Source organism: Perissodus microlepis, chromosome 12 (assembly GCF_051167445.1).
Source record: "Perissodus microlepis isolate ML-2025 ecotype Zambia chromosome 12, ASM5116744v1, whole genome shotgun sequence".
Classification (NCBI taxonomy): domain Eukaryota; kingdom Metazoa; phylum Chordata; class Actinopteri; order Cichliformes; family Cichlidae; genus Perissodus; species Perissodus microlepis.
Window position 1 is genome coordinate 21362362 of NC_140472.1, and position 16190 is coordinate 21378551.

The 16190-nt window shown below is 40.9% G+C and overlaps 2 protein-coding genes across 9 annotated transcripts in view; one reads left to right on the forward strand and one right to left on the reverse strand.

Annotated features, from left to right (window-relative positions):
* Positions 1–147: 147 nt before the first annotated feature.
* Positions 148–7680, reverse strand: LOC146376266 (putative gluconokinase). 4 transcript variants are annotated; one of them, XM_084945320.1, is made up of 6 exons: positions 7591–7680; positions 5535–5616; positions 5073–5103; positions 4843–4929; positions 2780–2823; positions 148–1995 (listed from the first exon to the last, which is right to left on the reverse strand). In XM_084945320.1, exons 2-6 carry the CDS (start codon positions 5570–5572, stop codon positions 1626–1628), a joined length of 570 nt encoding a protein of 189 aa, XP_084801446.1. In that variant the 5' UTR covers positions 5573–5616; positions 7591–7680; the 3' UTR covers positions 148–1625. The 4 variants fall into 4 exon arrangements, with proteins under 4 accessions (XP_084801446.1, XP_084801444.1, XP_084801445.1 ...); XM_084945318.1 differs by lacking the exon at positions 7591–7680 and adding an exon at positions 7167–7474; XM_084945319.1 differs by lacking the exon at positions 7591–7680 and adding an exon at positions 7163–7474.
* Positions 7681–8008: 328 nt separating this feature from the next.
* The window catches only part of frmd3 (FERM domain containing 3), a 62308-nt gene continuing 54126 nt past the window's right edge, over positions 8009–16190 (forward strand). For all 5 annotated transcript variants that reach the window (XM_084945313.1, XM_084945314.1, XM_084945316.1 and 2 more), the window contains exon 1: positions 8009–8113. In XM_084945313.1, the coding sequence (XP_084801439.1) occupies positions 8009–8113 (105 nt within the window). The remainder of the gene's footprint in view (positions 8114–16190) is intronic.

The following is a 16190-nucleotide window of genomic DNA, read 5'->3' on the forward strand; positions in this document are numbered from 1 at the left end:
TTTTCTGTAAAGCTGAAACCAATTATAAGCTAAATTAATTTAGTCAGACATCATTTCTCTGTTCTAGTTTTGTAGGGTTTTATTTCTTGAGCTTATGTGACCTGACTATCTTTGGGTTTGTTGTGGACAATCATCAGGACAAATAAAGAGCTTCCATGTGTTTATTCCAAGTATTAAAAAGATCAGCATCACATCATTTATGATCAAACACTCGAAACGTCCAGAAGTCCAGGGTATGTGGAGAAGTAACAAAAAATGTCCAGATTGAAAAAGAAGGCAAAATTAGTAATAAAATACGTGTTTGTTTGTTTTTTTAGTTAAAGGATTAAACTAAAGGAGATTCGTCACGTTATCACTATGAAAAGAAGAGAAACACATATAAACCTAAAAGCTGGTCACTTAACAAAAAACAATTAGCACCATCTTCCACTCCACACAAATCTATCTGGCCTTAATTAAGCACTCTGGTCTTAGCAGTACAGAAGGGCGGTACCTAAGGCAGGACACACCCCCACAGGCAGAAATCACAGCAGGCTGTAAAAACCTTTTATCTTCACCATGGCATATTCTTAAAAGATACCATCCTTAAATACGCACAAACCGGTTCAGTTTCAAAGCTTACACACATACACACAATGCATTTATTAGAATGGCACCTAAATATTTAAATGTTTTAAATGTTTGCAACGAGCTAGAACTCTCGAAAATCACACATACTGTGTATTCCACTCTTCACTAAATAACTAATGAGCTCGTCAAGCCTGCCACACTCTGTGGTTTTACATCAACACTGAAACAGTGATTTATTTCTTATCCTCACTACAAACCAGACATTAATTAGGTATTCAAAAGGGACTAGAACAACAGTAAAGGCCACACACTCTGTGTTGTTCTACTTAGGCAAACTGCTGCTTCAAGCGAGGTGCTAAAATGTTACATGACAGTGTGATTACACCGATGTTCATCATCTTAGTCTGTCATGTTGACATGTTAATCATTTCTACCACAGCTTTGTAGGTATTTAGTTTTCAAGTATCTAAAAATATTAATTTTGTCCTGATAAAGGCATTAATCATACTTTTTATTACTCCCGAGGCCTTTAAATCTATTACAAAATTTACAGAGATGTTATATTTCTGTAAAATTATATAGATTTAAGTTTATATAAAAATGGGCTCCATGTTGTATTTAACTTATTCACCTTACATGCTAAAGATGCCCACAGGGACCCCAGAAGGAGACACCACACCAGCCTCGTGGAGTCACAACTTTCCAGTCTTTATCCAAGCCTGGGTAACTAGGAGGGGAACATCAGGAAGTGCATCTGTGACAATATAATAATTGAACATGCGGATTCATCTACTGCTCAACTGTTTTCAAGATATTCAAGGGAAAGAGGGAAAAAAAACATCTGATGTCCACTGTCAAGCTCGTGTGCCAGTCCATCGAGTAGATGCTGGATGTTTTCAAATAAGTGGAAACTGTGACTTCCTGGTTGCTGTGGAGAGCCACACAGGGAATCACCAAAGTCATTCAAATGTAATCCTGCAGGATCCTGAATATTTGCTGGAATATCAATGTTACAGCTGCTAAGGATCCCATGTGGTCTGTTGTGGTGGACAGGGCTATGTTGGTAGCCCTGACCTGTGGTCGATTAAGTGCCTTTCAACCTCCACAGCCATATCATCGATGCCCCTCTGGATGTCCAGTGTCAACACATTCTCCTCATCAGACGGAGCCTCTAAAGTATCAAACTGGGAACGCAGCATGTCGGCTTTCATATAGTGACCCCTCCGGGCCACCATCCTCTGGTAAATGAATTCATAGTCACCACGAAGGAAAAGAAAAAAGACATCAGGAGAAGCCGGAGGGAAGATTTCTTGGTCTGTCTCCGAAGGGGAAGTGAGGGCTTTGGAGCCATGGAGGAGGATCCGTCTGTACTGGTGCTTCAGTGCAGAGCACACCAGGAGAGCATCAGAGCCTGAACTCCTCTCTCTGTAACGGGAAGACATGCACATATGTACAAAGTTGCTGAGGGCAGGAATGAATAACTACTGAAGTTCAGACTGAAAAAAATAAGCTTAAAGTAAACTTTAGTCACAACAACTAAAGAGAAAAAGATTGACGCAAGGACGAGCGGATGGAGAAAAATAAGTGCATCTGAGTGTGGAAGAGTTAAGCAGAAGGACTCTTTGATGTTGCCGCTGACGTTTTTAGAAAAAGACGACAGACTTTTTGCTTCTCCCTCACCTCTTTTCCTCACTTAATCTGTCTTTACTCTCCAAACTGTTTTTCCTGGCTCTCTGGTTTTCATCTCAATTTTCACGACCATCGTCGACATTTTTTTTTTCTCGACAATTTCATGCCTGCACATTCTCACCTCGCTCCTCTGCTCTTCAGCTCTACCTCTAAACCCATCATCTTCTCCTTTATGTCATAAAAAATACCTCCTGTTTTCATGAAACGTGTGTGTGTGCAGTTGTACTACCTAAGTTTAGCATGAAGCTTAGAACAGATATTAGGGTAAATTACCACAAAACACTGGTGGCCATCAGTTTTACCCCCTCAGTCACAAGATTTTTAGAAAACTTGACCTCTGACCTTGACTGTGAGGTCAAGGTCAAAATCCTGCCGCCTCGCCCTCCCGTTTATAACCTTTGATGTGATGACAACACCCCCCACATCAACCTTTAAAAGGCTGATGGGTTAAAAAAAAGCCAATGTTGTGTCCTTTGAAATGATAGAACTTATGTATTTGTAGAGATTGGTTAGCGCTCACCTCTGAATGACTTCGTGTAGTTTGAGAAGCCACGGCAATCTGTCCTGCAGAGACAAAGAAATGCAAACACTAAACACAAAAACTGATTTTTGTTGTGCACAGCTTAGTTTAAGATTGTGTATTTAACTCCTTTAAATAGTTTTCCAGCTGGTGTATATATATATGGCTAAAAGAAAAGTCACCACATGGATTTAACTACACAAATAACTAAGAGCCTTCCACTGGGTAATTACTGCGGTGAATAACGTGTTTCGGCTCGCAACAAATGATTTAACACAAACTAACGACGTGAGCAGCTCCTCATTTGTTAAAGAAACATTTTGAAAGACATTGTGGAAAAAAAGGGTCAAATTATTGACTTGTATCAAGCAAATTGTAAAAAACTGCAGTACTCGTGGCCTTAAGAAAACCACATATCAGCGACGCTAATTGGGGAAAAAGAGCTCTGATATTCCTGGAGGCAAAACAAAAAGGTCATGTGGTCTGAGGAGTCCAGATCTACTCTGTAATGAGTGGAAAGAAAACGGTAAAGGGTAAGAAGAGAGGAGGATGAAGTGCTGCAGTCATTTACCCCACTACCTATCACACGAGCCTGTTATGAAGTGGGGTTGCTACAGCTGGTTAGGTCTAAAGTTCAGCAACATTATGTGCCCAAAAATGAGGTCAGCTGACTACCTGAACCTACTTAACGATCAGGTTTTTCCATTAATTAATATTTTCATCCCTATTGGCAGGGGCATATTCCAAGATGACAATGCTAGGATTCATCGGGCTCAAATTATGAAAGTGACTAGGGAAGCGTCAGACATCTTTTTAACTCTGTGACTGGACACCACAGGGTCCACCTTTACAGCCCACTGAGAATCTTTGAATTATGCTGGAAAAGACTTGAAATCTTGTCTGTTTCCTTCAAAAAGACATTTGATGACCTTCCCTGTACTCTCATTTACAAGTTAGAACACTTTGGTATCCGTCAATAAAGATGTGATTTAATGACTATTACAATAACTTCTGGGTAACAGTTTTCAGCAGATTAAAGCCAGAGAAGGTACTTCCCTCACTTTTGATAATCAAACATATGGTTCAACCTATGCAAGCTCCTCAGAAACACAGAGGCTGCACAGACCTGACTTCAGTGAGCGTAATGTGGTAGAAACTGTTTACAGTGGGTCTAATCAGAGTAACGACCCACATTTACAACTCGCATGGTTAAAACAACAAAAACAATCAGGGATCAAACGGAGATCAGGCCGACAGACGTCGCAACACAAACGCATCTTTGATTACGCTGCAATTAGAAACAGAATTAGTCCAACTTTGGCTGCATGTTCAGCTCTAGTTGAACTAGAGCCACGTTTCTGTGAGGAATCTCACTCCCTTGCATGCAGGTTTCTGAGCGCGCTCATGTCCTGTTTGGTCACGCCAACCTCAACCTGCCAACTCTAATAGTAGCATGAAAGACACATTTTGCCAGAGCCTGACAGTAATCCTGTATTTACATTTCTGCTCCACTCCTCGCACATCATTTATTCTCAAACTGCCAACTGTTGACAATTTTTAAAATATGCCAAAAGGTTGGACGGAGCACGTCCCTGGGTAATTCTCCTCGCTGTTCAAAGCAGACCTCTGAGTGGGAGGTTATCATCTGCCACCAAACACCACTACCGGTGAACTGCTGCCAAATGCTGGCGGGGGCTCCTCTGCCTGTAAGCCTGTATACTCGACTTTGGCAGGAAGCCAGACAATTGTTTGGAGGGCTCCCTTTATTTAAAAAGTCAGCATGGACGGGGAGGAGATGAGCCCTGAACAAACAGATAATAAATGACTGAACTGAATTTCAGGACTGACGGTTGTTATGAAAAGTTCAGCATCGCTCCCTGCTGCTTTCACTGTCTGCACGACTGAAGCTCCCTCCGGCTACTTGTTGAATTTTGTGTTTCTGCAAGTCAAACAGAGTTATTTAGTCCTGACAGAAGAGAGACTGAACGCCATAAATGATTGACATGTAAGTGAAGCAGACAGAATGCACACACACACACACACACACACACACCGGGGCTGACCTGATCTGTAAGCGCTTCACCGCGAGACATCTTCTCGATGTTCTCCCGTGGGTGGAAGTCATCCCCTTCGTACAGGGGCCAACCCAGCTGATGGGTAAACACACATGGACAGAAGAGTATTAGGCACACAAGGAACCAAGAGGGAGGGAGGTGTGTGTGTGTGTGTGTGTGTGTGTGTGTGTGTGTGTGTGTGTGTAGGGAGGTTGTTGGTTAGAGTTGAGGCTACTTACCTTTTCAGATAGGAAGATCCCAAAGGTGCTTCTATATTTAAAATAAATAAATAAAGAGTATCAAGGACAAAACTGGTTTAGCAACGTTTGAGAAATGTTACAATAAAACAACTGTCAGCATCCTTTAATATCATAAAAATATGATATTATTATTAACTAATTTTGAAAATATTTACTTTTTTTGGACCTTCTCTTTTAGCTGTGAGAATTTTCTACTTCTTTTTTGTGCCGTTTTCACTGTCTTAAGACATTGTTTTTATGTCTTTATTTTGTGTGTTAACCACATTGAGTTTACATGTAATAAAATGTGTAATATAAATAAAATTGCCATTGTCTGTCAATATAATCTCTATTAAACAGGGTATCATTATATACTGATGGTTATAAATGTACAGAAACAACTCATTTACTTTTGTTTCACAAAACTTATGCATGAAATACATGAACATACTGTGTACATACTTTCCACAACCCGAGACTCCCATTATGATGTAGATCATCCTGGTTGTGGTTCTTCATGCACTATATTTAAAGCAGGTTTTTCCTGAAAAGGATTAAACAAGAAAAAGGAAATAAATATATATGATTGTAAGATTTTAGAGCTTTAAAGTTTAAATCAATATTAATAAATTATTGTAAAAATACTTCATTAGAAGTGAAAAGCACCCACTGAACATTTTACTTAAGTCAAATTAATAACGACAATCGTGAGAACTAACTGGCCATTTTATTAGGCACACGTGTTCAACTGCTTGTTTACACAAATATCTAATTATCCAATAACACGGCAGCAACTAAGTACATCAGATGTGGTCAACCTGCCGAAGTTCAAACAGAGCATCACAAAGGGAGATGAAGGTGATTTGAATGATTTTGAATGTGGCATGCTAGTTGGTATCACGTGGGCTGGTCTGAGTTTTTCAGAAACTGCTGATCTGCTGGGATTTTCTCACACAGGCATCTCAAAGGTTTACAGAGACTGGTCTAAAAAAGAGAAAATATCTCATGAGCGTCAGTTCTTTGGGATGGTACACAGTCAGAAATCTGGGGGTAAACAACATGAAATTCTTGATCCATCCTGTCTTGTATCAGAGCTTTAGCTAGAGATGGAGTGGAAATGGTGTGGGGGATATTTCACTGGCACACTTTGGGCCCCTTAGTACCAACTGAGCTTCAAGTAAACACCACAGCCTACCAGAGTACTGTTGGTGACCACGTCCATCCCAATGACTGTTTTCTGGAGTCATTGGTCCATCCCTTTATAACCACAGTTTAACCATCTTCTGATGGCTGTTTTCAGCAGGATAAGGAGCCATACTACAAAGCTCACAACAAGTCCTGCGTTGTAACAGCAGTACAGGCTGTTGCTGGTGGTGTAATGGTGTGGGGAATGGTTTTTTGGCACACTTTGGACCCCTTAAAACTGAATTGACCATCATTTAAACCCTTTATAACGACAGTGTTACTATCATCTGATGGGTGCTTCCAGTAGGATGCCAAGCCACAAAGCTCAAATCATCTCACACTGGTTTCCTAAACATGACAATAAGTTCACAGTCGCCAAATCTGAATCCAGTAGAGCATCTTTGGGATCTGCACCTGATGCTATCATGTCAGTGTGGAGCAAAAACATCTGAGGAATGTTTCCAGCACTTTGTTGAATTCATGCCATGAAGAATTAAGGTAGTTTTGAAGGTAAAAGGTGGTCCAACGTGATACCTCATAAAGTGGCCGATGAGTGCATGCATAAATGTTTTCTACAGCTAATAATAGTTTCCTTAATGACTAATCTGCTGGGTTGTTTTTTTTGCTCTGTCCAGTTAACTGAACGTATAAACTGTAACCGATGCCGCCGTTATAATGAACGGGTGGAGCTTCCGTAGCTATAAAACGCGATCAGTTCTTAAACGCGGAAGTCCAGCTGAAGTGCAGCCTCCCACTAAAATTCAATTCAATCTTTACTGGCAGACTTTAGGACGTTTACAGCTGTTGTTCGTTAAAGAAAAAACAGCCTCGGTTTTACGTCACGAAAAAAAAAAAAATCAAGCCTTCCTGAAAAGCTGAAACAAACAGTAACAAAAATGTGAGACCTGCCTGCTGAACGTGACTCCGGCGCATGAAAGAGGCGATAACATCCCATGAACGAATGATTTGACCATGGCCTCTGGCTGTTTTGCTAAGGGACGTGATGACGCACAAAGCACGTCGCTTACGTTAACAATTAAAGGGACCGCGGTGTTGCGTTACAACGAAATTGCCTCTGACGTCATTACCGATGGAATTAATTATTTAATCTCAGTTTGAGTGTCGTTACAATGAGGAAATATCAGTAACAATACATATATATATATATTATATGAGTTTTATTATTTATCGCTAACGCAAACATTTAAATACATATGGAAGGTAAAGATGCCGTTTTTGCAGCATCAGCAGCCTCTGAAATAATAACACTTGTTATAATTGCTAACTAGTTATAATCAAAGGGTATCCACAGGGCAGGGCAATCTACACTCGCCAGGTCTCCCGTGTCATTTGGACGTAATTGCAATGAGGAGCAATGAGAAGGGTCACAAGACGCTTGTGAAGTGGGGTTGAGCCAGAGGGAGAGAGAGAGGAGGAGGAGGAGTAGAGGGAAAACCATCCTCCGTCCTGTAGATCCATCAGTGGGCAGGCTGGAGACGGATGAAAGCTCTCCTCCCATCCTTCTCTGCTGCATCCATCCGCTCTCTTATCCATCCATCTAACCATCCACCACCCCATCCACCCATTCATCTCCAAGGGCGTCTCAAGGGGTGACAAGACCCGACTGAACGGCAATGTATACGCGGACGCGTGCGTGTGCGTGAGTCATCCGTGTGCGTGAGCCTCTGCGCGCGTCTGGTCTTGTCTGTGGAACCTCCGACATGAGGGGCTGAAACAGAACCGACAGAAGGATGAAAATGCTCCGGTTTCGCAGCCCCAGCCTCCGCTCCTTGGACCAGGAGATCCTCTGTACGATCCGGTTACTGGACGACTCCGAGATCTCCTGCAGCATTCAGGTAGATTAAAGCCTCGCGCGTCTCATCTACCAGTCCATCTCGTAGTCTTTGATAATTGCAAATGTCACGTGGACGCAGTGGATCAATTTTACGCAGGCATGGAGAATTAAAACTAGAGGTCTGCAACAACATCACGCTTATTATTATTATTACTATTATTATTATTGTTATTATTATGACTCGTCGTTTAATAAGAGCTTGCTCCTTAATTTCCCTTCTGCTGTAAATTACTGGAGAGGTTGCTGCCTTGCTCAGATGATTCAGGCAGTGGAGAGAAAACAGCAAGCCCAGTAGCGATCCATGCATTTGCGTTGTGGTCACCGTGGCTAGATGTGACTGCCATAGAGTGAAGTCTCATGAACTTTGATTTATAGAAGATGAAACGATGGAGCGCCATGGGCGTGGTGGTGATGATGATAGTAGTGATAACATGGACGGAAACTGTTTGAGTTATTGATTGCAATTATGAGAGGCTGTGGCTGGCTGAGTGGGAGAGAGACGGAAACACTGATGTGCTTTATTTGTGTGGTCTCATTTCTGTTTGCCACAGAGATGATAATACATACCCTCCACCACCAGCAGCAGCAAGTGTCTTTATCAGACAGCGAAGACAGTCACTGTAAAGCACTGAGTTCGTGATGCAGGTATTTATGCTGAGCTATCTCCATTGTGGAGAAACCGAGTCTATAACTATCACTTTCAATTGCTTTTTGCAGTTTGACCTAACACGAGCTGCTGAAAAGATCTGCAACTTACTTTCAGTTTTTTTTATTTCTGTTAAAATAAATGTACCCACATATATACCAAGAAAACAATAATTTTCATTACTTTAAAAATGGGCTTGTCAATAATATTAACAGGAAAAGATCAACTCTGTGCTTTAATATCTTTAATGTCACATAAAGGTGTGGCATAAGTCTTTCCAAAAGCATCCTTTGCTCTGCTATGTGTCATGTGTTTGTCAGAAGTCCTCTTATTTGAAAGATGAAGAAGAAGACATTTTTTGCTGCTCTCCTAGTGTAGTTGGTCCCACATTTGTCCAAAAAGCAAAATATCGTTGGTTCGATTCTGAAAAGAGACACAAATCCCACCGGTGTGTGTCAGGAAGGGCATGTGTTGTAAAAAAAAAAGACAATAAAATCGCCATACTGTCCAGTATGTGGTGATACCGTGTCTGATCCTGAATAAATATATATGTTAGTGCAGAAAAGGGGGAAAACACTATTTACCTTGAGACTGAATTGAGATCAGGAGAAATAGACTAGACAACGAGAAGAAGTCACCCTTGTCTTGTTTTGTAGCAGACACATACAGCTTTAATAAATGCTGTTTCTCTTCATCTCCATTACTTTTGTTACCTTCTCTGAACTTTTGCTGGATTGCAGTCCAGGTCATCCAGTGTTGTGATCATTTAGCCATGCTGATAGCCAGCAACAGTAATCTTTTTTTAATCTGAAATGAAAATTTCAACTTTAAGTGAAGACATTAGCTCAGGCAGACTGATAACCGAAGCACAAAATTAAACCCACAACAAAACTGAAATCCTGTCAAATCCAAATCAAGGTGCTTTGTAAAACCCGATCCTTGGATCCAGTCAATGAATCCTTTAACTATCCTCACCTGAGATCTAACGCTGGGACGTTTTAAGACTGCTTGAACAAAGGAAAGTATAGATTCCTCCTGTTTTCACAAACAAACTAAATCCTGTGAGGCTCCACAGCCCCTCCAGCCCTGAGCTGCAGCTGCTGCCAGAGAGATAAACATCAAATCCCGTCAGTCTTCCAGTTTATGATGCATTATTACACATAAAAATATATGAAATGCTGAACAGCAAATAAGTGCCAAGTCACAATATGACTGGCTTCTATTGTACTGTGCTATAGTTTTTTCACTTACATCTTCAGCACTGCACCAAATCCTCCACACAGCTGAAGCACCTTGTTGACAAGCCTGTGAGTTGTACGGGGCTGAGGGCGAAGTGAGTGCTCAGAGCTCAGAGCGCCACCTCTTCTCGCCCTAAACCGCCTTCGGAGCGAGTTGTCCGCTGGCCTGCTGTTTAACCCGAAAGACTGAGAGCACTTGCTGCATGTCAGACTAGCTGTCTCGCTGGTTTCCTGCATGTACTCAATCAATGATTTACAAAACATCTTCAGGTCCAGTGGAAGAGAAGGAGGAGAGCAGACAGAGGAGAGACGAGATTGGCTCTGTTTTCTTTGTGTTTAGTGCTGATAATGCATGTACAGTTTCGTGCTTGCGTCTCTGAGAGCACAAGAATGTGTTAAACTGTGTACATGAGTATTAAAGCTTTTACTTCTTTTTTTTTTTCCAGGAGATGTGAAAGCGTGTGTGTGCTTTTATCCGTGCCTGAGAGTATTTATGAACGATACGGAAATGGACGTTTATATTTCTAGCTGACTGCATTTTCCAGGGCTTTCTTTAATGGCTTTGTGTTCCGGTGCTGAGCTGCTCCTTCCTACATATTTCATGACATTTCCTGTGCTCCTCATGCTACACTTCTGCTTCTCAACAACAGCGCGTCTCCTCTTACCGCTGCTAGGAGACCTCCATCTCTTACTTTATCTGCTCTTTTTTTTCCTCTTTGCATTTCTTATTTTGTCAGCTTTTCCCAATTGTCCTGCATATGTAGGTCAGAATAAAATGACAAACATATCATGAAAATAGGAAAATTGAAAGAATTGTGTGTTTGAATAGTTCCTAAAATGTACTTCTGAGCACAAACCACGACTGAATAGAGTGTAATGCCAGTCTGGGATGCCCTTGATTCCTTTAACTTTTCTCTAAGGCATCAGTTCAGTTGACTCTGGATTAAAGACACTGGTGCATTAGCTGCTCCCTTTGGGGACACAGTATTTGGCACTGGATGGATAATCCTGAAGACTTTAAAGTCTCGAAACACCCCACCCAGTATAATTACTTGTAAGGCAATATCCAGCGCAGTGCAAAAAACAAAGGGATGTTCAAGTGACTTGAACAATTCAAGTAACTTTGCAGTCGCTTTGCACTTTGCTAAGTACACCTATCCTATACCTTGTTGATGTCAGAGGAGAATGATGAGGCAGCTTTGAGCCGACAGGAAGGCAAAAGTAACTCAAATAACCACTTGTATGCAGAAGACCATTTCTGAACGCACAACATCTCAAACCTTGAAGCAGGTGGGCTAAAGCTGCAGAAGACCACACTGGGTGCCGCTCCTGTCAGATAGAATAAGAAAATTGAGGCAGCCATCCGCACAGGCTCACCAAAATTGGACAACAGAAGATTAGAAAAAGGTTGCATGATTGGATGAGTCTCAAATTATGCAGTGACATTTGGATGGTAGAGTCAGAATTTACCATAAACAGCATCCTGCTTTGTATCAAAGGTTCAGGTTGTTGTTGATGTATTGGTGTGGGGGATATTATCATCAATTAAGCATAATTTAAATGGTACTGCCTACCTGAGTGTTACTGCTACTTCATGATCACAGTGTAGCCACTTTCTCTGATTCTCATCATGGATGTGCAGCTGAAAAACAACTGCTGCTGCTGTTTGTTGCTGCCTGCTGCTAATTAAGACAGTGAGTGTAGGTAGTAAACATGAATGATATAAAACAGGCTTAATATAAAGGACATGATAAGGGATGATAAGTTTATTTTCTTTACAGTGAAAGTTATGAATAAATGGTCTTAAATTTAACCTTTTGCACTCTGGAGGTCTCCTTACATGTGGTGCATTTACTGTATGCTTTAAATGTAACAAATATACGATTTCTGCTCATCACGTTTGGTGGAGTTGCACTTGAGAATCCCCAAAAAGAGGCTCGATAACTAAGATAAATAAGAGGCGATACTGACTGATTTTTATAAGGCTGTTGTTTGAAGTTTTAATCAAGTAGAAGAAGAAAGTGTCAATATTTGCTAGAAGTTTTCCAATCTCATTCTTCCCCCGGTGATACAGATAACACTCGCATTGTATTTCTGTTGTTGGAAAGCTTGTAGGAGCCAATTAGGACTCAGTTCTATAAATAAGAACCAATTTTTATCCAGTCAAGAGAATGAAGCGCTACCAAACACTGAGGCAATTTGAAGCTGGAGTTGCTCATGATTGTGTATGGTGCTGTTTATTACTGAAGTATGTTGGAGGTTAATTGGCAGTATAAAGAGAAAGCAAACTGACTGCTTAAGAAAGCTGGTGTCAGACTATAATTCGTCAGACACGGCTGATCAGGGTGTCATCCAGGTGCACCATCTCGTTTGTGGCTTCCTTAGTCTCTACAGAGCCCGAGGATTTTCACTTTGGCCTCGCAGTTGTGAAGCTGTTGCTGGTTACTGACTGATTTGGGAGATGGTTTTTCAGGTCGACAATAAAAATAGTCTGAACGATTAATTTATTTGAAAAAATGCGCCAACAGAATAAAGTGTTTGTTTTTTCCGTCACATCTTTGTGTCCGTTAATGAAAATATCAGACTTTAACTCCAAGAGCTTGTGCTGAGCTTAAATTGATTAAATCAGATTTATGTAGGGAAAATGTGTTTGTTGCTGCTGTTGTGCTGACCTTTACCTGACTATAGATCACCTTGATGCTTTTTTGTCATTGTTATTAATTGATAAAAATATGGGGTTAGGTATGAATTCATCATTTATATTTTGGCTGCTCTCTTTAGGGGTCACCACAGCAGATCATCTGCCTTCTGTTATCCCTTGCATACTCTTCTGTTAGAGCCTTTCCTCTCTAACTTTGTCTCAAAACACTCCATCTGAGCTGTCCTTCTGGTGTACTCATTTCTAATCTTGTCCCTCGTGGTCACTCTCAGTAAAAATCTGAACATCTTTTGCTCTGCCTCCTCATTTTTGTTTTTTTTTGTTAGTGCTATTGTCTCCACATCATACATCACAGCAGATCTCACAACCATCTTGCGATCCTTCCCTTTCACTTGTGCTACTATCCTTCTGTCACAAATCACCCCTGTCACTTTCTACTCACTCCACCTTGCCTGCACTCTCTTCTTCACCTCTCCCTGTCCATTGCTTTGAATTGTTCTTTTATTTTAAATGTATATTTATTTGTTGCCCTGGTTTCTAAATGCTGAATGCCAGAAACTGTTTGAGAAATCATCAGTTAAATGTAAACATTAGTGGATATGGTAAGGTGACTTTTATTTTTATTTTTGCATTTCACAAACAGCAAAGAGCAAATGATTAAAAATTAAACTGGGTTTCAACTGTGTTGACATAATCAGGGCCGGACAGAACCTGAAAGTATACCAACCTAGTAAAACAATAGGTTAATTTAAAGCTCTAGTCATTTACAAACATGTGAAAAAGAAAGTTTTCACTGGACTCTGTCCAGTGGGGGGAAAAGTTCACAATTTTTATTTCCATTGGAATTAAAAAGGTTCGTAGCAGCCAGGTATACTCATGCAAGTGTAAACATCTCTATGGAGCACAATTTTTGACAGTTTGCTGGTCTGGATTATTCAGTTTGGTGTTAAGACCATGCCATGATCTCCCCAGAAATTTCACCCCAACGTCTGACCTTACAATGCTCAGAGAAATAATTTAAAAAAACCCAAGAGCTACATTTTAGAGTTCACAGGCCTCAGCATGATAAATGTCAAAGTTCATGATGCACAATTAAAAATGGACTGAAAAGGCGTGACTTTTTTAAGAGCCACAGAGCCACATTTGGAGAACATCAAACACAACAAATCAAGTATAAACACCTCATACCGAGCGCAACGGGACAACATTTTAGGCTTATTTTGTGCCACAGGACCGGGCACCTTGCAGGCTCTGAGTTGACCATGACTTTCTATGTATACCAAGTCCATTTGTTTGGCAGCTGGAGCTTGGCAGAAACTGGGTCATACAACAGGGTAATGATCCCGAGCACAGCAGCAAATCTACAACAGAAAGTCTGAAAAAGAAACGAATCAAAGTGTTGCAATGGCCCGGTCAAAGTGCAGACATCAAGCTGATTGAGTGGTGGGATGTTAAGAAAGCTGTGCATAAATGAAAGCCCACAAAGCTCAATGAACTGCAGCAAAGTTGTAATGAAAAGTGGGCCAAAAATCCTCCACAGCAATGTGAGAGACTGATAAAGACACTGAGACACACCGTTGCTGGCAAAGGTGTTTCTGCAGGCTGTTGAATCAGGGGGAAACACTTAGTTTTTTGTGTATGGCTGTTATATGATTACGAGGAACACAGGACACATAACATCACTGTCATTTTTTCAATTTTCTTCACTGTAGTGCACAAATTTGTTAAAAAGGCTCATTTACAGCCTAAAACAAATCATGTGTACTGTGTGGCATTCAAAGAAACCTGAAATGTAACTGTTGGGAGAACCTGCAACAGCAAATATGAAGTTGGAAAGACAAATTAAAGGGGACAAAAGCTTTTTAAAACCATGTTTAGAATAGAATAGAATAGAATTCAACTTTATTGTCATTGTCATGTCACAAGTACAAGGCTACGAAATGCATTTTGCATCCATCCAGAAAGTGTTTTAGCAATAATATAGATATATAGATATATTACAGAAAGGGGTCTGTTATAAGTATGAGGGTACAAAATATGGGTCTATTATGGGTATGTTACAATGTACGCGGTATGAAGGTATGTTATGAATATGCTATAACTATAAGTATGTACAGGCTATGAACAGGATATAAATATGAAAACTATACAGAAATATGAAATATAAAACGATACAGTTTCGCCTCGTAGTCTTTAAACCTTTCAACTTTTTGTTTGTTTTTTCATCAGATTTGATCCAATCCAATTTTAATGACCAGATTGATAATAAGTTCCCAGATAAGTGGCCATTTAGGAGACATTTTAAGATTGCTGCTGAGTGAGGAGACTTGCTTCTGAGAAAGACTTTTTATAATACATATAAATCTGACTCAGCAATATTAAGAGGTATATACGACGAGCACTTCTGTTCTAGTTATAGTAATATGGAGTGGGATGCGGTTGTGTGTGTATCAGGAAGGAGGACTGGATTTCTCTCTCTTAGCCTATGGTCTATGACTGGGAAAATATTGTCATACAGGACAGTGACAGCCTCCAGAAGAGTGTAATCATGTTTAGGAGAACAGATTGACAGCAGTGTATAAGGCAGGCAGAGAGCGAGTGGGGATATGTGGCTGTGATTTGCATGTGCCTGCAGCCTACATCCTGGAGGTTGGAGGTGAATGAGTCCAACCTGCTGCTCTCATGTTCAGTGGCAATGTTAAGTCCAACCAGCCGAAGGGGAGACGTCAAGATCAATACACGGTGGCGTCCTCTGATTTCCTTTCACTCGTTTTCCTCCCATCCTCTCTTCTGTCCTTCTCCTCTTTCTCTCTATCATCTCCCCTGGCATCTTAACTTTCCGCTCCTCCAACTCCCGCTCCCTCTTTCACCCCACTTATCCTCTGCTCCATTTTCAGCTTCGCATTTACCGCTCCAACCACCTTTTCTCACTTTCTATTTTTGCCTGCCTCTCATCAATATCTTCTTTCTGTCTCCTCGCCCCCCCCCATCTCCTCCACTCTCTTCTTTCTCTCCGTCCCTCTCCTCTGTGACAGATCATGTATAATTAAGGGAGATCACTGTGCTTCATGAGGCCAACATCAGTCAGCTGTCAGCGCTACACCATGCGGGTGTGTGCAAACGTGGATGTGTGTGTGCATTTGGAGGGACCATGAAAGATTTAAAAGTTGCCACCGAGCCAAAGTTCTGCAATTATGGACATTAATTTGCTACAGATAAGAGCAAGACTGATATGGCAGTGCAAAAGCATGATTACAGGGAACTTTTTGAAGTTTGTAATAAATGCGTTGTTTCTATTATAGTATAGGTCATCAATACATCCCCAACACAGTCTATTTAAAGGAGCATATCAGCTATGGCATTGTTTTTCACTGCGTTTCTGTTCCAGCTGGTCAAGGAGAGGTGTCTGTAGACATCTGTCTGTATGTGTTCAAATAAAGCTGAGGCAGTGCTCTTGTTTTGGCTAATAGGCATTCTTTGGAGAAGCCTATAAATAGCATCAGTTTTCTATTCTTATCCATCCTGCCGGTGCCTC

Coding starts and splice junctions, on each gene's coding strand:
- LOC146376266 (XM_084945320.1), bottom strand. CDS start 5,572: ATGATCTACATCATAATGGGAGTCTCGGGTTGTGGAAA. Junction 5,104..5,534: donor GGAGTCTCGGGTTGTGGAAA/GTATGTACACAG, acceptor TTTTAAATATAG/AAGCACCTTTGGGATCTTCC. Junction 4,930..5,072: donor GGATCTTCCTATCTGAAAAG/GTAAGTAGCCTC, acceptor TTTACCCATCAG/CTGGGTTGGCCCCTGTACGA.